The sequence below is a fragment of the Pleurodeles waltl genome, chromosome 4_1 (assembly GCF_031143425.1).
Source record: "Pleurodeles waltl isolate 20211129_DDA chromosome 4_1, aPleWal1.hap1.20221129, whole genome shotgun sequence".
Taxonomy (NCBI): Eukaryota; Metazoa; Chordata; class Amphibia; order Caudata; family Salamandridae; genus Pleurodeles; species Pleurodeles waltl.
The window spans coordinates 656,395,148-656,417,779 of NC_090442.1; the positions used below are offsets into that span (position 1 = coordinate 656,395,148).

The following is a 22,632-nucleotide window of genomic DNA, read 5'->3' on the forward strand; positions in this document are numbered from 1 at the left end:
TCCCCGATGGGCCGGGCTGGTCATCTAGATCCAGTTGGACAGAGGTGCTGTCATCACTGTGGGCTCTTCTGTTGGTGATGTGGACCCTCCTGTCCGGTGACGTTGGGTAGGGGTCCTGCAGGGGTATAAAAGGATGTTTATTACATCTGTGTGTGGCATGGTGTGCAATGGGTGGGTGACCGTATACCCCAGTGCTTGCATTCCTGTGTGGGACCTTGTGTGAAGATGGTTTAGGGGGGTGTATGGGTATGTGCAGTGGACATGCTTTAGTGATGGGTGTCCATGCTTTGTTGTTGCATGCAGGGCTTGGTGTTAGGATATGTGGTTTGTGATGTTGGGACATTTGTGAGGAGTTAGAGTGATGGGGTTGAGGATGAGGGTGGGGGTATGTGATGGCATGCAGGTACGGTGGGGGATATAATAGTTAAGATAGACTTACCAGAGTCCATTCCTCCAGCTACTCCTGCGAGGCCCTCAGGATGCAGAATCGCCAAGACCTGCTCCTCCCATGTTGTTAGTTGTGGGGGAGGAGGTGGGGGTCCGCCGCCAGTCCACTGAACCGCAAGGTGGTGTCTTGAGACCACGGAACGCACCTTCCCCCACCTCTTCCTGATGTCCTCCCGATTTCTTGGGTGCTGTCCCACTGTGTTGACCCTGTCCACTATTCTTCGCCTTAGCTCCATCTTCCTTGCAATAGAGGTGTGCTGCACCTGTGATCCGAATAGCTGTGACTCTACCCGGACGATTTCCTCCACCATGACCCTGAGCTCCTCCTCCGAGAACCTGGGGTGTCTTTGCCGTGCCATGGGATGGTGTGGGTGATGTGTGGGATGGTGTGTGTGGTGATAAGTGTGCTGATATGTAGTGGGGTGTTGTGTGAGGTGCGTGGAAGTTATGTGGGTGATGGTGTTGTGTGCCTGTGGATGCTAGTATTGTTGATGGTGGTGTCTCTCTCTCGGTGCTTCTTTCTCAATTGTGGTCGTAGGGGTTTGTGGGTGATGTAGGTGTGTGTTTTATATTCTATTGGGTGTGTGGGAGTGGTGTGTGTATGTGTATCAGGTGTGTGTATTTGGACTTATCCAATGTGACTGTGTTTTGTAAGTGTGTGTGTATTTTGAGCGCGGCGGTGTGTACCGCCAATTGAATACCGCAGTTGAAAGACCGCCGTGTGGATTCGTGGGTCGTGATAGTGTGGGCGTATTTCTGTTGGCGTGACGGTGGAGGTTTTGTTTTCACCAGTTTATCACTGACCTTTGGTGTGGCGGACTTGTGGGTGTCTGAATATTGGCGGATTCGGTGCTGTGGGTCATAATAGCTGTGGCAGAATTCCGCGGCCGCGGCGGTCTGTTGGCGATCTTCTGCACGGCGGTAAGCGGCTTTTACCGCCAATGTTGTAATGACCGCCTATATGTATGGTGAGCGCCCTTTCCTCCTGGTCTCAGTCCCCTGGTTCTCTTAGGATGATTGTTATATAATTTCTTCAGTAGTGCATGAAAAAATGCTCCAGCTTCCATATGCACTCTTGCCAACACGTTTCAACCTCAAAACAAGGGCTCAATTATTTCAAGATTTCATCACCAGGGCACTTTTGTCTAATGTGGACTCTTTACTGTGAGATTTGTGTCTGTTTGTACAGGCCTGCCTATCTGCAGGGTACAGCAGGGTATTTACTTTATTTTCGGTTAGCACCTCTCATCTTGATTAGTCAGCCTGTGGTATGTGGTATCACAGTAGCTTATTTACTGTATTTTATGTTCCGTTCATTCCTCGCATCTGTGGTATCACAGAGGCTCTCCATTTCCCTTGATTGGCTTGCGGAGGCTTCTCTTGCATGAGTTAGCTGGTGGGGGTCTCATGTGTATCTTGCTCTACTTTCTTGAACACGATTTAAATGCAACAACGAAAAAAACTCAAGACTGGATGCCCGCTTTCCCTTTACCTATCTTTTTGTTAATGGGGACCTTTGGTCATAACGATGAGTCCAAATTAAGTATTTGGAGCATTAGATTTGGTGATTTGGTGTCCTTGGGTGCTGTCTCACCCATATCCTAAAGAGAATTAAACATAGAGTAAGACTGCCTTGTTGGTTACATACAGACTTGGAGCAGCTTTGCTTTGTAGGGATCAAAAGTAAATTGCATTTGTCTGCTTACATCTGCATGATGCTGGAATGAGTAGAATCATCCTCATATATAAAAGAGACAACACCATTCATTCCAGTAATACTTTTGCACATATAATGTGTGTGCTGTTATATTTTTTATTCCCCAACAGGTATGTTGCTTGGACACGAGTCACCTAAAGTGGGAGGACTCATCTGGTGTGACACATACTGTACTGTGCACATCAGAATAACCACACCACTACAGGTTTAGGCATCTATTGTCTATAGTAGGGTTCAACCAAACTGTCCTGAAGAAATTCTGCTCAACCATATGAGCAGTAGAGTGTGAAACGTGTGGACCATAGGAGAGGGATCACAGACCACTCCAGGCTCAACTGATTCTCTTTGTTTGTAATCTTGCCATAGATCTTCAGTTCCCATAAATAAAATTCTAAAGTCCTATGGGGAGATAGAGACAATTTTAATTCTGTATCTGATGTTACACTCACTATTATCACTGGCACACAGGCAGTGAAAAAGTCCTAACTAAAGATCCCCAATTGAGGAGCCCGCTAGGCCTTTCACCACACACTTGGGCCCATATTTATACTTTTTTTAGCGTCGCATTTGCGTCGCTTTTTGACGCAAAAGCGGCACAAACCTACAAAATACAATTGTATTTCGTAGGTTTGTGCCAGATTTGGGTAAAAAAAATACGTAAATGCGGCGCTAAAAAAGTATAACCATGGGCCCTGGTGTGGGATAGAATCCTATGATGAAGCATGCCACCTTGGTCCGTGAGAATTTTTGTCCCTTAAAGAATTTCTTCCTTGCTTTCCTATGGGGCTGATGACACCATAGATCATACTATATACATTTGGAATATCAAACTAATAAGTTAATTTCTGGTCTCTCTGGAACATCACACCTAGGGCCAGATGTAGGAAACTTTTGCGAGTCGCAAATGGGTCGCACCAGTGCCATTTCGGAGTTCCAAATAGCGATGCGACCCATTACAGACTCGCAAAAATTGCGACCTGATTTTGTGACTCGCAATTATGAAGTCGCAAATTTCGAGTCGCAAACCGAAAGCACAAGCCAGTTGCAAATTGCGAATAGTCGCAAAAAGCCCATTTTGGACACCCAGATTAGCACTGATTCCAAACAGAACAAAAGTATAAAAGGAGACCCAGAAGGCATCTGGCTTTCTCACAATGACTGCACTATACGTGATTGCATGGAGGAGGAGAGTCCAGGCTGCACAGCAGAGGAGGAGGAGGCAGAGACAGTAGAGGATATACCGAACCAGGCAGACACTATTTCAACAAACTGAGGATGAGATATATGATAAATACAGACTGAGCAGCGGTTATCCTAGAGATTATTGAACTGCTGAAACCTCAGCTTGAACGCCAGACAATGCGCGGCTGCGCTATCCCCACACATGTGCAAGTGCTATGCTCACTGCACCTCTTGGCCTCGGGTTGATATCAGGGGGTGATTGCAGTGGCAGGTGGGGTATCCCAAAGTGCCCTCTCAAGATTTTTCAGACGTTTCCTAAATGCCATACTCACACACATGTCCAGATATATATACCTTCCCCGGAATGAGGCGGAAATTAACAGCACCAAGTTGGATTTCTACAGAATTGCCAACTTCTCCCATGTAATAGGGTGTGTGGACGGGACACATATACCAATTTGCCCACCAGCAAATCTGGAATATGTGTTCTGCAATAGGAAATGTACCCACTCACTAAACATCCAGGTGGTATGTGATACCCATAATGTCATTACTGACATTGCGGCTAAATATCCAGGGAGTACACATGATGCATACATATTCAGGCACAGTGGGATACACCAACGCCTAGAACGTGGGGAGTTTGGCAAAGGATATTTATTAGGTACTGTCGAGTACACTCTGATGCCTTAAATACATGTCACTGCGTAACCCTGTGATGCCCTACTAATTTTGCCTCTTTTGTCACACACGTGACAGTGCATATGCCCTGAGACCATGGATACTCACCCCATACCTAACACCTGGCAATCAGAATGAGAGGCGATACAACATAGGACATCGGCGGACCAGAGCTGTCATAGAGAGGATGTTCGGCTTGTTGAAGTCACGTTTCCGATGCCTGCACAAAAGTAGAGGGGCACTCCAGTATGCCCCAGAAACTGCATGCATGCAAGATCGTTGCAACTTGTGCCATCCTCCACAACATTGCCACCAGACTTGGGCTATATCTCACCCCTGATGACACAGATTCGGAGGATGAGGAGCAAGAGCTACCACACCGACAGTCTGGGGATGGAAGCATCGCAATGGAGGGCAGACAGAGACGGAACCACATTGCAACCCACTACTTTGGCAGGTACATGGCAACCGTGACAACACTCATTAATGTAAGACACACATAGCCCAAATGTGTAGTACAACACATTATCCCTTTAATTTCAGGAATATAATGGAGAAAATATTGTCAACCAAACTGCACTAAAAAAAACAAAAAGTAAAGTCTGACACATTTAGTTTATGTGCCTCAGTCAAAACACAGATTGGTAGCTCACAGCCTCCTGCGAATACAGCCACCATGGCCCAATCCAGGTTGGTCCCCTGATCCTTGCCGGGCACTGCTACTCCACAGGATTCGTGCATCAGAGGCAGATACACTGATGACACTGGAGATCTCCTCGCTATCCTGAGGGGTATCGCCAATGCCCCTTGCTGCCTGGCTGGTCTCTATCAGGTTCACTGCATGGCTGATGCGCCCAAGTCCTCTTGCCACATCACCAGCAAAATGGCCGAGTTCAACATGCAGCTCTTCACTGTGCGCCTTGACAGGCATGTTGTTGTGGTTGTAAGGCGCCCAATTGAAACATTCAGTCTGTCCAAACGGGCAGCAGTGTTGCGCTCCCTGCGCCTTGCATGTGCCCTATCTGCCACCATTTCTCTGACCAAGTCGTTTATTGAGCTTGTAAGGTTTGCCATGTTTGTGTTCATAGCAGTGTACTGGTTGTCCACATTGGAAAAACCCTGGGAGAGTGTCTGCTGCAGTCTGTTCAGGTTCCTATTCATCACCCGCATGTGTCTGTTTTGCAGCCGTTGACTTTGCAGTAAGGATGCCTCCAGTCCTAACAATTGTTTGTCTGTGACATCCTCCTCACTCGCTGACTGCATTGGGCATTGCCGTCTCCACACAGAGCCAGCTGACTTACGTTGCCAACTCTCCCTCATCATTGGCCCCGGTGTCACGTTGGCTGCCTCAAGACCCAGATCAGGCTCCTCCATGTTCTCTGGTGCATGTTGGACGGGTGGTGTAGTCATGCACTCCCCAGCAGTTTCTGTGGCTGCCTCATCTGCTGTGTGTGTGGCTGGTTCATCTCCCTGCACAGTAGGGCTGTTCGTGGGTCCTTCTGGGAGACCTGTGGGACACGGGATACACTGTCAGTGCCTCACATATGCTTGATGTCTCAGAATAAATATTTCTCAATATTTGGACTACTGTACTACATTGCCCATAATGCACTGTTTTATAGGTTGCAACATAGGCATGGGGCAAATCTGGAGGATTCATGCTTATGTGTACTGTGGTTGTGTGCATAGTGCATAGAGTGGTGTAAATAAGTTAATTTTGGTACTTACTTTTGGATGTTCCTGGAGTTGAACTGTCAAGGTCTCCAATTCCAATTACTGCCTCTGGCTCCAGAGTGGTCTCCATCATGGTCTCTATGGCTGTAGGGGGTGGTATTGTAGATGGTCCTCCTCCAGTGCCATGCATCTCCCTCATTCGCTCGGCCACCCTTTTCTTGGTCCTGGACCGGAGGTCGTACCACCTTTTGAGGACCTCATCTATTGTGTGGTGGCTGACTCCAATGGCATTAAGCTTGGTGAGGATGTCCTGCCAGATTTTCTTCTTTTGGATGTCAGGGACACTCATTGCTGCCTTTCCAAACAATACATCACGGGGCAGGCAGCACTCCTCTGTTAGGACCTCCAGCTCCTTCTCTGAAAACTTCAGTTTTCTTTTCCTGCCAGCACTGGGTGTCTCCTTCTCCTGAGATGCCATTGTTGTAGTAGCTCCTCTTAGCTGGGTGTGACTCTGCTGTTTGTGCTGGGTAGGCTCCTCCCTGTTCCATGGGGGTACTTCATGGTTCTGATGTCATCACTCAGAACCTGGAAGTGTTTTTTCCACTATTTTATTTGCACCTGCGTGCAATTTGCGACTCAGTCGCAATTTGCGACTCTGGACCACACCCTTGTGCAATTTGCGACCTCGCAAATTGCGAACTCGCCAATAGTGATTTCGCAAATTGCCAGGTCACAAATTGCGGTGCGACTCTGCACCGAATCGCAATTTGGTATAGAGATTTTTTCGTGCATCTAATTTTGCGAGTCGGAAATAGCGATTCGCAAGGAGTCACTATTTCCGACTCACTAATTTTTTACATCATACATCTGGCCCTTAATTTCTTATTCAGGTGGGGAGTGTATGTGAGGGATTGCTAACACCTCCTAGTCCATATTTTGTATATTCAGCCAAGTACGGCAAACATCTGGGTTTATACTGTTGAAGTTTTAACTGCTATGGGTGCAACAGGTCGCACTGGTAAAAGATACAGCCATTGTCTTACCCAGGCATAGTCCCATATCTTCTTCTGAGATTAGGACCATGGTAGAAATGATCACTGTTGAAGATCTCTTGTAAGCGGCTAATGCGAGCACAAAACATTTCTGACTATCACTACAGTACACTATGGCCCATATTTATACTTTTTTACGCAAACCAGCGCCAGTGATGGTTTGCGTAAAAAGTTTTACCGACGGCTAACGCCTTTCCTACGAGCCATGCGGGCGCCTTATTTAAGGAATGACGTTAGCTGGCGCTGCGGACTGGTCTGAGTCAAAACAAATGACTCAAACCAGGCAGCGTAGGGGAAAATGGGGGATGTGCGTCAAAAATGGTGCAAGTCAGGTTTGAGGCAAAAATCATGCCTCAAACCGGAGTTGCGCCATTTTTTGACGCACAACCCCCATTGAAATGACTCCTGTTTTAGCAAAGACAGGAGTCATGCCCCCTTGCCCAATGGCCATGCCCAGGGGACTCCTGTCCCCTGGGCATGGTCATTGGGCACAGTGGCTTGTAGGGGGGCCCAAATTAGGCCCCTCTATGGCACTTAAAAAAAATTAAAAAAAAATACTTACCTCATCTTACCTGTACTTACCTGGGATGGGTCCCCCATCCATGGGTGTCCTCCAGGGGTGGGCGAGGGTGGCAGGGGGTGTCCCTGAGGGCAGGGAAGGGCACCTCTGGACTCCTTCCATGGTCAGAGACCATGGAAGTGAGCCCACATGTCCCATAACGCCTGCCCTGAACAGGCATTAAAAAACGGGGCACATCAGGCTGTGCGCCGTTTTTTAAGACTCGCCCCCTCCTGTTCATCAAAATGACGCTGGAGTATAAATAAGGCGCACAGGCCTTAAAGTCATTTTTGGGCCGGGAACGCCTACCTTGCATGTCATTAACGCAAGGCAGATTCCCGCATCCCAAAAATGACGCACATGGAGGAATTTTGACGTCCGTGGGCTTGGGCGTCAAAGTTTAAATATGGGGCAAGGTTTGCGCTGAATGTGCGTCAATATTTTTTACGCACATTCAGCACAAACAGAATATAAATATGCCCCTATGTTCTTCTGCAGAATCTACAACTAAAACAGCTAATAAACTACCATACCTTTACCAGACTGGGGGTTTAACAACCCCTTTTCAAACACTAAGGACCTGATTTAGATATTGTGGGACGAGATACACTGTCACAAATGTGATGGATATCCTGCTCCCAATATTTAAATCCTATAGGATATAATGGGATTTAGATATTGGCGAATGGGCTATCCCCCACCGTTGTAATGGAGTAACTTGACTGCCAATATCTAAATCAGGCTCTACGTTTTGAAAAAGTTGCATAACTTGGTTGAATATCTTTCTACAACTGTAATATATAAGAATCTGTTCTCAGTTAGTTGTGTTCCTAATGTATTAGTCAAGATTAGAACACATCTCTTCTTCATCTTATTGAAATAAACAACTTTTGTAGAACTAGGGATTTAAAAAGTCAAATAGCTTTATTTTAATAAAGGCACCTCCAACAGCTGAAGTTACGACAAAGATATATATTTTGTTCAAACTGACACATGTAATAAATCAAAACATTTTGCACATAATTAATAGTGTTAGTAATGAACATAGATTTTAGAAATGTATACATTGTATCTATATTTTCACTCACATTGTAAGGATGTGATCCTGATTTTTTAATTTCTCCCCTTGTCATTTGTAACTATTTCTCCCACATTTATGGCTTAACAGTCATCATATTTACCCCCCAAACTTTGAAAGGCTGTGTTCAATCAATATAGTTCTGTACACTTGCATTCAGTGTGTCACGTCACGTTTGTGCAGCATCGTGCCTGTTTCTGGGTCCTAGCGAACTGCTTATAAAAAGGTTTAATCAAATTGAAAGATTACACCGAAAGCACACGATTATAGGCTACCGCTAATGAAAATAAACAAACTGAACTTCACAACATGAAATGAAACGTTAACCAACATTTGGCCTAATTTATTTTCATTGGTATTCTACTACAGCAATGCCAATGTTACTACTGACAGTGGCAGTTTTTTTCACTAGCAAATTCAAATATATTACCTTACTAACACAATTTGCAATGTTACACTGTAGCACAACCTAATTTATATGACTGTATGTAACAACTGGGTCCTCGCAACAGTTTAACACTGCTGTTTCTAACACCATAGTTATTTGTAGTAAAGTCCCTTAGTGGAAAAAGAAGAATACTGTAATATACAGAAATTGTGAGAAACAGTCTTAATGTTAAAAGTATCAAGTAAGCAAACAGACGTCCCTTTAGATTTTGACAAAAAGTGTGAACTGGGTTTCCTGATGTAATAAAAAAGAAGACATGAGACACTAGTTAAGGTCATGCCCTCTGACACGAGCTCTGCTTTTATTGTAGAAACTGTGGACAGTAACACTGAGGAAGAAAGGAGTAAGCTGAAGTTTTATAATAAGCAATTAAATGAGACGAATTACTAGGTAACAATTGTATACAAGCCAAACCTATTAATTTTCCGAGCATCTCAACCAAAATACTGTATATAAGGTCATTAAATAGGTAGGACTGCATTTACCAGGCACTGGTCACAGAAAGCTAGGTATTGCAGCTGTTAAAACGCACATTGGATTCCAGGGATGTTCCTGATGTGTGCGGAAGACATCGATGGTCAAATTTAGTTGAGTCTGAAGGTTCTGTGAGTTTGAAGTAGGTGTTTATCTTGGCAGATGGTATTTACTTGACGGATACCAGGAGTGAAATGATCCTAATCTAGAGGAGGCAGGACACACCAGAGATGGTAAAGGGGTGTTCGGTTTGTACTTTAAAGGAGTAAATAGGTGAAGGAAGAGGGTGTGAAAAAGGCAGGGCCAGGGTGAGATCATGGACAGATTTTAATACTAGAATGAGTACATTATAGAGTGGGTTCATAGATTGTCCAAGACAATTTGACAAGCAAGTACAACATTGTATAGATTCAAGTTGGGTTTGGCAATCTACATGTATTATCAGAACATGCTTTTTTTGTTTGAATCTCTTTATTGCATTTTCTTATTTTTCCCATGTATATATATATCATTACATTTACTGTATTCGGTGGAAATGTTCGCTGGTGATTAAATCACAAATACTTCTAATATTTCACTGTATGTTCAGTTTTTGTACAAAGATATGCAAAATCAGAGATTCAATCCAACTATTATAATCATCAAGAGCAGGGAAAAGAGAGAATAAAGTGGATACTAACGCCCATATTTATACTTTTTATGCGCCACATTTGCATCATTTTTTGATGCAAAAGTGGCGCAAACATACAAAATACAATTATATTTTGTAAGTTTCTACCACTTTTGCGTAAAAGAAATAGCTCAAATGCAGCACAAAAAAGTATAAATATGGGCCTAAATTAGGCTGTTAGCCACAATAAGGGGGTATTAACAGGTAAAGGGAGTCTGCAGCGCTTATAAGAAGAGGAAGGGGAACATTGTATGGCACTATCAGAGTGTGTGATTGATGGATACAGGAGCTGTTCGCTAGGTTCATGGAGAGGTTGGGATAGAAGATTATGGGGAGTGGCTTGTGCTAGTATCAGATGACAGATGAACAAGCAAGGGCGGCCTAAATTGTCTTCCCAACAAGCGCACAATGGGGACAGAGAGACTGCAGGCTGCGTGTGCAATGAGTCGTCAAACCAGTGTGACAAATGGCAGTCCATTCTCATGACACTGAGGTACTAATTAGTAAGATGCATCAGGCGTACCTGCTGTTTACCACCTCAAGTGGTATCAAGGGTGCCCATTAACGAGTTGTAAAGGAGAAAGTGACCAGGTGAAAGGCCCTCATCTACTAGCAATGTATCAAATGACATTTGAGTGCATCGGTAGAGGTCCCCCAATGTATGTAAACCTACTTCATGCCAAGTAGCAAGTTCTGTCATAATGGTGAGTCAGTCTCCTTTCAGGGTGCCTAATAAAGGGAGTGCAGGGGTGTGCGGTTGTGTGGTTTTAGTTACAAAGAGTCTGTGTTTAAAGCAATGACATGCTATCCACAACAGCATAGGCGTTGGGCTGCGGTGTCTAGAACAGGTGTGGAATAGGCGCAAAATATTCAAGAGATCTCAGGGTAGGGTGGCAGTGTTGTACAGCATGAACACCGGCATCCAACTGGCCCCCCCATTGTAGTTGTGAGGCCAGGTAGTAGTGTTCAAAGTTAGGGACCACTAAACCTCCACCTGCAGTTGGTAGTTAGAGTTTATGTAGTGCCACTCTGTACCTTGTGTTGTGCCAGATAAGATCTTGTGTAAGTGTGTTCAGTGTATAGAAGAATAATTTTGGAAGGTATAGCAGGAGGATGGCAAAGCAATAGCGTAGTCGGGGAAGCACAACCATCCGAACAAGTGCCACCTTACTAGTAACAGAGAGGGGGAGAGTATTCCAGAATGATGACTGTGAACGTATTAAGGACACCATGCGAGTAAGGTTACCAATGAATAGATCAATGGGATCACGATAAATGCAGATGCCCTAGTATTTAAACGTGGTGGGTTGCCATGTGAGATGAGTGCCTCCAAGTCAGAAAGCAGGCTCTAAGAAGTTAGCAGAAAAGGAGTAAAGACAGGATTTCTCCCAGTTGACTTTAAGCCCAGAGAGGGCTGCAAATGTCTGGAGTATGGATGCCAAATCAGAGGGACTCTCTTGAACAACACATATAAAAACTCACAGGTCATCAGCATGCAATGACACAGAGTTTAGGCTATCTCTCAATGGAATACCCCAGGTGCACCTATGTGTGCAAAGAGCTACAGCTAGTGGTTTGATTGCTAGCGAGAAAAGTAGAGGGGAGAGTGGACATTCCTGGCGGGTGCCCTACTGAATAGTGGTGGGGTCAGAGATCAGAGCTCCAGTTTTTACTCTGTCCACAAGAAGGGTATATAATTAACTCACCTGTCTGGTAAACCTGAGTCCCAATCCGTAGCGAGGTAAAGCTGCAAAGAGAAAGTCCTACACAAATGAGTCGAACGTTTTCTCCAGGTCAAGGACCAGGCAGTCGGATCTGGGCCAAGACTGGGGGCATTTTCCATGACTCTAAAGAATCCTCATATATTCAGTGAGGTATTTCGGGTAGGGACAAACCCATTCTGATCTGGGTGTATGAGCGTGGGTAGTACTTTATAATCAGTATTAAGAAGGGCAAGCAGGCTATATGAACCAAGAACTGTGGGGTCGCGGCCCGGTTTGCGCAAGGAGATGAGTAGAGCCTTGTAAAGTGAGATTGGTAAACAGTCTGCTTGGATGACATTGTCATAAAGTGTTTAAGGCGGGGCCAGGAGAGTGGCGTAGACTTTATAAAACCCGGTTGGGGGACCCTCTGGTCCCAGGGTCTTTCCCGTGGCCAGGGCATGTATAGCCTCCTGTACCTTAAGTAAGGAAATTATGACATCTAGCTTGGTCCTCTGGTCAGGAGTGATGGTGGTTAGAGGTGTGTTGGATAGACAGGAGATGATGGCACATAGGTCAGCGTTCATACATTTTGGTGTAATGACTCGCCCTCTTAGCATGTATCGTTGTTTGAGTGTGCAGAAGGGTACCCTCAGATGAGCGAAGTATTAATATGAGAGTCTAAGATATTCCTGATGAATAAGCTATGCCAAAAGGGAACCTGCTTTGTATGCTGATGCGTGCATTTTATACATGTATGCAGTGTAATTAATGCAACGGAGGCATTCTAGAAGCACAACATGTTCACGTTGAGCTGAGAAAATGTTACCAGTAACTTTAGGGGTCCGACACCCAATGTGATTTGAGAGTGAGGAGGTCACGCTCAATGCGGAAGATGTCCCTGTCCAACATCTGCCTCACATTCCATGTACAACCCATGCAATGGCCCCTGATAACTGATTTGAAGGCATCTCATTCAATTGAGCGGGAAGAGGCTGTATTAGTGTTAAATTTGAAATGATCGCCTATGGCAGACTCAAGGGAGGACTGAAAGGGGAGGTCTAAGGCTGCTAGTTGCAGTCACCATGTAGGCTATACCCCAGTTCAGGTGTTGGGGATTGTGATCTGAGTGGGTGCAACCTAAATGACTGATGTATGTTATGTGGGGAGAACATCTGGTGAGCCCATGAGGCGGTCTACGCAGACAAGTAGTTTATGTGGGCTGGAATAAAAGGAAAAACTCTAGATTTTGGGTTACGGGTTCTCCAGATGTCTGACAACCGCCAGTGTGTGACACAAGTAGTCAGTGCATGTGCATTAGTGGTAGCAACTGTGCGGGGAAGAGGAGGGAAGGAGCGGCCCAGCTGTGTATCAAGCACACCGTTAAAATCTCCACCAAGGAGCTATAGAATCCCTTTTCATTGTGAAAGCATCCCAGAAACACAGGTGAGGAAGCCCTGCTGATCAGAGTTGGGTGCACAAATGGAGCCAAGGAGTATGTGATGTCCTTCAAGGTACCCCTCAATCAACATGTAGCGGCCTTTTGGATCTGCAAGGGATCTTAACCATACAAAGGGAGTGTTGGCCCTGACCCATATCAAGGCTCCTCTAGCATATGTAGAGAAATTTGTTGAGAACACTTGTCCATGCCATCACTGCTGCAAATGCACAACCTCCATGAGTGTCAGGTGGGATTTCTGCAGAAAGGCTATGTGTGCTGAGCAGTGGCGCAGGTAAGAGTAAATGGCGTAGTGGCGTGATGGAGTGTGTATACCCCAGGCATTCCATGTTATTATGTTCATGTTAACCATGATTGTAATAGCTATGTGGGGAGGAGAAGGGTCAAGAACTTGCAGGAGGTGCAGAATTGTCCCCACAATGTTGGGTGGTAACAGGCGCGGACTGCAAGAAGGCATTAAACGAGATCAAGGAAAACAACAAAAAGCTAACAGATGCATAGGAACAACATGTATCCACCCAAATGTATTGTATGCTAGCGGCACACAGCCAACTGGTGGGGGACTTGTAATGCATGCTAAAGCATGGAGCCTTTGGCACCCCATTGTAAATTGATCATGCAGTAACCTCCCAAACACCATCATTATAAAAAGAGTCTAATGGATGTACAAGCTGGTCATGGTGATACAACTTAAAACTTATGTGAGCTGCCTGGGTGTCAAAATCAAAGTTACCACATATTACTACCAGACTTTTAGCCATGGTCATCAGTCATCTGCAGGGACACTCGTGGACGTGTTGTGGTATTTGGCTGTGAGTGTCAGACCAATGTGGAACTCTTGTCACTGGATGAATTAGATGGCACCTCATCTAAGTCCGATAAAGGTGGTGATTCATGGATCATCGCAGCAGCCTGCAAAGCCTTCCTAAGTTCAGTTATGATCTGTTCCAGGTGTGAAGTGCCACACGGATGCAGTGAATGGTCCTGGCACCTATACACCTGCAGCAGCGATTCCCATCTTTCATGCTGAGGGCAGGTGCATCACTCTGGTCAACAGGGCCAAGGGTAGCTAGACCCGATGATTCTATAGAATTCCAGACATCTTTAGGGTCCATGAAAAATCATGACCAGCCATCGTATACCACCTTTTTACAGGGAACAGGAGCGATATTCGACTCCCATTTCACACAGGCAGTGTTTTACAGCAAGATAGGAGTTTTCTTTTCAACAGTAGAGTATGGTCAGGAAATATCATGGTATTCTGCGAGTTTCGTGTAGGATGGTGTCAGTCATGGTAGTGTAGCAGACGAACTACAATGGGGTGGGGTATTCAAGCCTGGGGGTGGGTGACCTGCAGGTACCCTGCGGGCCCTTTCAATTGCAAAGAAAGAAGACAATGTAAATGTGGGTAATGTGGTGCATAGCCAGTTCCCTACATAAGGCACGAGATGCAAGCCTTTTACGTTTTCAGGTAAGCCAACAATACGAATATTTTTCTGACGTGAGCGGCCCTCAGCATTCTCAGGCATCTCCTCTAATATGCAAATGCAGTGTAAGTATATCTTGTTAGGCGGTCCGGTCCATATCTGCTAGGTTTCGATTGTTTGCGCATTACAGCGAAAGAACCACAGCCAGAGTATTGATATGTTGTTCCAGTGAGGTTTGAGAACTTTCAATGGCGCTGGAGTTCAGGTCCAGTTGAGTGGGATCCAGAGTAGTTCAAGAGGTGGCTCCCTTGGATAGCACAGGTGGCTTTTGGGTTATCAACCGCAGACAGCCCATGACGAAAGGTAAGTTGAGGAAGAATCATTTGACAGTGCCCCCGGCGATACGAACCTGCTTGAAAGTGCTCAAAATTGGCAGCAATAAATTATATAAAGCTGTTATAGTTTCCACAATGCAGAAAACAGCCTGGTTCTATTACTAACTCCGTGAATGATAAATGTGACAACTCTTGGATGTTTAACCGGACCATCTATGTGACCTTTAACTTGTATGTATGTAATGTGTTTCTTTTTGATATATCTGTCACTACACTGTAGAAACTGAAATTGTTTTGTCATTAATATTTGTATTGACTTTGCTGGAGGCCATGCTTAATTCTTCTTGTTTTTTTATTTATGATCAATTTATGTGCTGTTTTCTGCATTGTGGAAACTATCCCAGCTTTATACAATTTATTGCTGATGATTTTGCTGAACTCCTTGCTTGTTATTTCTTAATGTCAACATTGCTATTGTTCTATATTGTCAATTTATGTAAATGTGAAGAACTCTTTGGGGCTTCTGATTATGCCATCTATTCTGCCCCTCATATGTCATTCTTCATTTCCTGAATATCAAATGAGTGGGTTGTTGTTTATGTCTGGCTTACGGAATATGCAATGGGCTTCTATCTTTACACTCACTGGTTTTTCCTTTTGTTCACTGGGGACAACTTTTGATCCTGGCTCTTTATTTATGGACTATATCCAGCCTTAAAAAAGCCCTTGGCCTGTGCACCATCAGGAGGCCAAACACGTGTTGGCTGCACTTTTGTTTGGTTTCCACCTTGCATCTTTGTTGCATCTTTATTAATATTATGAAAATTAAATGAAGTAGATAAATCTTGAAAGGACTCACAACTTTTTGCATCAGTTATCTATTGAGTTAAAGGGCTTATCATTACATATTGGCACCAAGTGTGTCCTTCATCCCAATTAATGCTTTTCTACTAATGGATTAGGGGTCTGCCATTTTGGACATCTGGTTTAAGCAGACTATCCCACTGCATTACGATGGATACTTCCTGGGCTTTCAAACCCCTTGAGTTTGCTCTTCTGGTTCTCAGGTTTAGGTATCTGGGGCCAGATGTACCAAAGGATTTTACCCATTCTGTGACTATGGGAAAAAGCTTTCGTACATATGGCCCCTGGTGCCTGAAATCCAAGCTATGGAGTGCTGTCAAGGCCACATATGAAAATCTGAGGCAGTTTATGAGTGCTGTAGAGTATTTCACTGCGTTGGATCCCGCAGGGTGGCGATGTACATCTCACAATGTACTCCCATTGGTCTGCAGTCGAGGGCCAAAGACAGTGGAGAACACGAGGCGGTAGACCACTGATTGGGACTTTAGTGGGCAAGTCGACGTCTGAATGTACCTTGTGTGGCAGTCCACTATGGTAGGGCCTCACCGCTTTTCGCAGTTACATGGAGCTGATATGTAGGCAATGACCAGTGTGAGAGGTCCATACTGGGGCAAGTGTGTTAACTACTAGGTGGCAGTGGCCCAACAGAGCAGTCCACTAATTAAATCAGCGTGGGTCTAAGGTGAGCAACGCCAGCAATTCCAGTACTCCCAATAGGGAAAAAAGTCTCTGTACAGAGATGGATCGCTCACCTGTTGGCTGTGGTGTAAGTTCTGGAGTCCAGAGCGTTTCTAGGTGGACAGGCCTCATCACCGCTGGGTGCCCATACTGTATCATCACAGCAGCAAAAATGGTCTTCCCTGAGGGGCAGAGCTCTCTGCCTCACCCGTCGTTCTCCCAGGCAGCTGTAGGCCTCACTGTGAACGTGGTGCAGGGCGGAGCAAGGAGGTAAGTTAATGGAGACCTCCGGTCGCTCAATACGCTCGGGTCTCAGGCCAGCAGGAGCATGAAGGCCACAGCGGGCAGCTGCAGATGGGATCATAGGCACCCCAGTAATAACTTCAGGTCGGGCTGGCCTTTTGTTCTGAGGCATGGCACGATTGTATCAATGGGGCGTTGATGCTCAGTAGGTTGCAGCTTGAAGCCTCACCCAAGGGAGAGGCTGTTTCAATGAGGCGAGATGCACTGCAGCTCCCCAGGGTCGCTGTGTTTATGGGCCATCAGCAGCGCTACAAGTGGTTCATGGATGGCACGGGGGAAGAGCAGGATTAATGTCAGAATATGGGGCAACAGGCGCAAAGCTTAACACGTCCGCCATCTTTGCCACGCAAACCACGCCCCTGTGTATCAGAACATGCCTTTTTGTAGCATGGAAGACAATCTTTGAGGATTTTGTTAACGGAAACATTTGTTTCTAGTGTATTTTGCCACATATCCCCTTATTCCTTGCAATTGTCTATTATGGAAAATGTAATCCTAGTCCTTGTTGAGGATTTTACGACCATGAATGGCCAATATGTGAAGTTCTACCCCCAAACCTTTGTTTACATGTGAAGTGAAACAGCTCATGACCTGCAAATGTCATGCAATCTACTCGTGAAAAAGAAAACAAGGCAGGAGTGATCCAAGCATCATGGGTGTGCACCTCCTGTTTCTACTTGCCACAAACAAGTGAAAAATTCCTCACATCTAACATGTATATTTGTGCGATATAGTTGAGTATAATGGGAATGCTTGATCTTAACTGAGCCAATTTGTTTTCATGCTGAATATCCAGAAATCCCGTCCTTTCTGGGGACTACAAGGACCATATTTCAACAATGTACAAACAACAAAAAACTGAAGATAAAATGTAATGAAAGTACAGACAAAACACGGTAGGAACAGAAAATGGTAAAGAACAACGTGTTGTTTCTCATTTGACTACAGTATACGCTCAGACCGTAGAGATTAAGCTGTAAAAGATGCAAACCCACATTAGTCATCGCAACTGTAACACTGATAAATGGCTACGGAACAGAAAGTGTGGTTAGTGTAAAGAAGAGTGCACTGTATCTCAACAGTAGTAAAAGGAGCCATCTTGTGAACTTGTCAGTGACTTTGTGATCATATTTCCATTTGAGTTTTTCCCATAGTTTCTACCCAGTCATAGGTTTCAAATGTTTTCCCGCTTTTAACCTTCTTTTTTCTCTTTGAACCGGAGTGGGTGATTGATGTTGACTATTCTACTTTCTCTCAGCCTTTTGGTAGAGTGGAGGGAATATGTTACCAACTGAACATGCGGTCTATGACTAAAAGTTTTACACAAATAAGTTTTTTTTTTTCTGCAAGGCTTGCTAAACCTGCAGGAGGCTTGCTGTCCCTTAGAAATGTCTTTCTTCAGCAGGGTAACTAAAGACACAAAAATTAAGTGACATATGCATGTTGACTATGATGACTTCTTTGGTATTCTCAAAATATCCTGTTATTTTGGCGTGTTTTCAAGCACATACAGGCCCGTATTTATACTTTTTGACGCTAAACTGCGCTAACGCAGTTTAGCGTAAAAAATTTTTGCGCCGGCTAACGCCATTCTGAAGCACCATGCGGGCGCCGTATTTATTGAATGGCGTTAGCCGGCGCAAGCAGACCGGCGCTGCCTGGTGTGCGTGGAAAAAAACCACGTACACCAGGCAGCGCCGGCGTAGGGAAAAATGGCGTTAGGGCGTCTTAAAAATGGTGCAAGTCAGGTTGACGCAAAAAAATCGGCTCCACCCGATTTGCGCCATTTTTAACGACGCCCAGACGCCATTTACATGACTCCTGTCTTAGTAAAGAGGGTGGCAGGGGGGGTCCCTGGGGGCATGGGAGGGCAGCTGTGGGCTCATTTTGAGCCCACAGGTCCCTTAACGCCTGCCCTGACCCAGGTGCTAAAATCCGGCGCAAATGCGGGGTTTTTTGGCCCGCCCACTCCCGGGCGTGATTTTTGCCCGGGAGTATAAATACGACGCATTTGCGTCGCAGTCAGTTTTTTGGACAGGAACGCCTACCTTGCATATCATTAACGCAAGGAAGGCGTTCACGCAAAAAAATGACGCTCTTTACTCATAGTTTGGCGCTAGACGCGTCTAACGCCAAAGTATAAATATGGCGTTAGTTTTGCGCCTAATTTGCGTCGAAAAAAACGACGCAAATTTGGCGCAATCGGAGTATAAATATGCCCCACAGTATGTCATCTTTGTTTCCTTTGAAACAAAACTAGGCTCAGGGCTGAAGCTTCAAACTAAGGCCCATATTTATACTTTTTTAGCGTCGCATTTGCGCCACTTTTCGACACAAAAATGGTGCAAACTTTCAAAATACAATTGTATTTTTAAAGTTTGCGCTGCTTTTGCGTCAAAAAATGATGCAAATGCGGCGCTAAAAAAGTTTAAATATGGGCCTAAATATTCATGCTTTCGTTATAGTGCTATTTGGGTTTTGGCTGAAAGCTGGCCGAATGCTCTGTGCTCGTGGAAACTGTATTACTACTATGTACAGCCATGATTTGGTCAAGGGATTGCGTGTCTCACTGACCTGGAGAGGTATACCAGTGGGAGCTTAGTTTCCTGGCAGGGTCTCACAAGCCAGACAGATCAAAAGCGAATGACCAGCCGAAGCACGGTCAACTCATCTTCCAGATTGAGTGTTTAGTTACGGAAACAGCAGCAAGAACCACTAAAACTTCTGAGCATGAGAGACTTCAAAAGTCTCTGCCTCACACATGCACGACTGACATTAGTAAAAGCCACACGGAAACTACTGGCAGGCTGACAGACCTTCTAAGATCCAAGTGCAGGATCAGAATTGCATTGCATTCTGAAATGTGCAGACTATGTATGACACAGGAATATTGGCTCAAGTATGGAAAGTAAGACCAGAACACCTGGAGGTAAACTGTGGAATCAGAAATTAAGGTTCTGAACCACAGCAGAGGCACCATAAAGGAACCTGCCCAAGATGAACAAAAGTAGTGGTCTTTCATTGCTGCCCTACATGCCAGCTGGCATACTTGGCAACATTAATAGTACAACCATGATGCTAGATTTTTTTCACAATACTAATTCAACATGTTGATACCAATACAGCCTCTGAGCTTGGCCTGGAAAGCCTGTGGCAAATACTTAATCACCAGAGTGGTTGCAGTAATACTGATCGTCCTAACTACCAATGTCCTCACTAAGCATTTGGCAGGCGTCCTGCAGTCCTGCCAGGGTGGTGGAAATCATGAACTCCACCACCCTGGCAGATGATCATCCTTCGTATTTAGAAATCTTACCCTGTCTGGCACAGATATTTTCCTTTTAGAGGAGCTGCACTACGGCTCCTCTAAAGGCCATGTAACTTTTCTGAGCAGCCGACAAGTATGTTTTTTGTTTTTCATTTTTCAAAAACATATGATGTCTATTAACTGATGGCCTAACAGCCAATAGGCCATTATTGGTCAATAGTATCCACTGGTACAAACAGTGGATGCTTTGCTGGCAGTGCATGGACTGACAATTAGGTGGACAGGGTACTTCACCATGTCTGTGGTTCAGTACTGTGTCCACCAAATTCTAATTAAGACTGCAAGTCACTACTGCCTAATTTCTTTTAGGGCCTGATTACAACCTTGGTGGATGGGATACTCCGTCACAAACGTGACGTATATCCCGCCCGCAGTTTTACAAGTTCCACAGGATATTATGGAACTTGAATACAGCAGATGGGATATCCGTCACGTTTGTGACAGAGTATCCCATCCGCCAAGGTCGTAATCAGGCACTTAGTCTAAATGCCAGATAGCTGAGGGCTTTTCTGGTGACTGCTATTATGTCCTACTGTTTTACAATCCTAATGGATCACACTACATTGCTGTAGACATTCCTAACTAAATCCATTAATGCTGTTCTAAAATATCCCACCATCTACACTTTCTACTGTTCACCTCGGATCGCTTGGCTTTCCTATAACAAAGCAAATAAGAACACCCTGGATTTATATCAGAAAATACTAAAAAAAAAAAAAAAAAATTACAGGAAAAGTCAACCTGATTGATTGATTCAATGCTCAGTAACCTGACAAAAACAAATTTGGTTGGTTGCGTTGGATAGTAAACTGGATCATGTTTCTGTAGTATGTGCAAAGACTGGACATGGGAACAATAATGTAATTTGATGGAGGTGTTAAACTTGCCTTGAAGGCTCATGTGACGGTTCTTTAAGGCTAAAGTAAACAGCCCTGCCTGTTCAGCCCCATTACTGCATATTTGTTTTATTTCCTCCATGAATCCCCTTATGTAAGATGGATCCATAGATTGCTGTGCATAGAGACTCAAGCAGCACATCAAAGGTTAGGCTCAATATGGCTGAAACTGCGTTTCTGTACTTAGATGTCTGGTTTAGCCTTCCTCTTTGGGTGGGGACTAAACCTGATAGTAAACCCATAACTCTCCAATAATCTACTTTTTTGTGTGAGTTGTTTGAGCTGTGCTTTGCTATAAAGAACTGCAGGCATAATGTTTCATTGAAACTTCTCAGAGTAGCAGTGTATGCCATCTCATCCTCATGCAATCTGGGCCTGCCTTGGAGGGTTTATATATATATATATATATATATATATATATATATATATATATATATACATATCAAAAATAAATCTGGATGATGTTGATGGCAAGGTTTAGCTTTTTGTGTCACCTTCCAGTCCCATCTCTCATATCTCCATGTATGTCCAAATTTTCAAACAATTATTACATGAGAGCCAACCGACGAGAATAACAAAGTCTTTACAAGGCACTACAAAGCTTAACATTTACACCATTTGATGGATGCTAAGAATAGGCAGGAATACTACTGGATTAATAACCCACAGTACTTCTCCTGAAGCACTGAGTTCACCACCACATTTCCGTAAATCATTTTGCTAACATTTTCACAAGACTCAATCCATGTCTTTAATTCTCCGTTCTTCATCTCATTCCCACTTGCATTTCTTCTTTTCTTCAAACATGGCTTTGAGGTGCACCAGCTGCTTCCGGGCTTCCTCCAGCTCAGGATCTTTTTCAAGCTTGCTTAACACCTGCAACATAAAATAAAAGAACAAAATTGTTTAAGTACCTCCCTCTAACACCTCTCTCCATCTTTATGGTTACATTTCATAACTGAATAGTTATCCAGGGTTGTAAGAAGAAGGAAGAAAGATCAATACTCATATCTCTGAAATCTATAAGAAAACCAACCTCTTTGAATCATCTTCCTTCACTATAACTTTGTGGATTAGTCATTGTTTCAAGACGAGAGCAGTAAGTCAATAATTGTCATATGATCACTGTTTTCAATAGCCAGCCACATGTCCTGTCCTGTATGGTACAAAGGGCCAGATGTACGACCTTTTGTTTTGCGACTCGCAATTTGAGATCCTTTTGGGAATCGCAAATTGGGAGTCGCAAAACAAAATATACAACAGTGTTAAGCACAGTTTGCGATTCCCAGCGGGGTTGCAAATGACCTACCTCATCAAATTTCCCGAGGTAGGTTGCTATTTGGGACCCCTTTGGGAATGGCCACACTCACAGGGATGTCGTCTGCTGGGGACAGCAGACCACCATGTCTGTGACTGCTTTTTAGATAAAGCAGTTTTTTTTACTGCATCCCATTTTCCTTAAAGGAAAACGGGATGTAATTCAAATGAAAAAATTAAGTTTTATTTTTATTTTTTTCAGAGGAGGGACCCCTTCCCGTTTGAGAATGGGGTAGCACCAATTTGAAATTGGTGTTAACTGCAATTGTTTTGTGACCGCATTCACAGTCACAAAACAATAATACATACCACTGAGAGTTAGAATTAGGAAGGGACACCCTTG

General features: G+C 44.4%; 1 protein-coding gene across 1 annotated transcript in view; it reads right to left on the reverse strand.

The window, feature by feature from the left end:
• Positions 1-21,536: 21,536 nt before the first annotated feature.
• PLXNC1 (plexin C1) overlaps positions 21,537-22,632 on the reverse strand; it is a 449,291-nt gene continuing 448,195 nt past the window's right edge. The window contains exon 31 of the mRNA XM_069229118.1: positions 21,537-21,848. Coding sequence (XP_069085219.1) covers positions 21,744-21,848 — 105 coding nt within the window. The 3' untranslated portion in view covers positions 21,537-21,743. The remainder of the gene's footprint in view (positions 21,849-22,632) is intronic.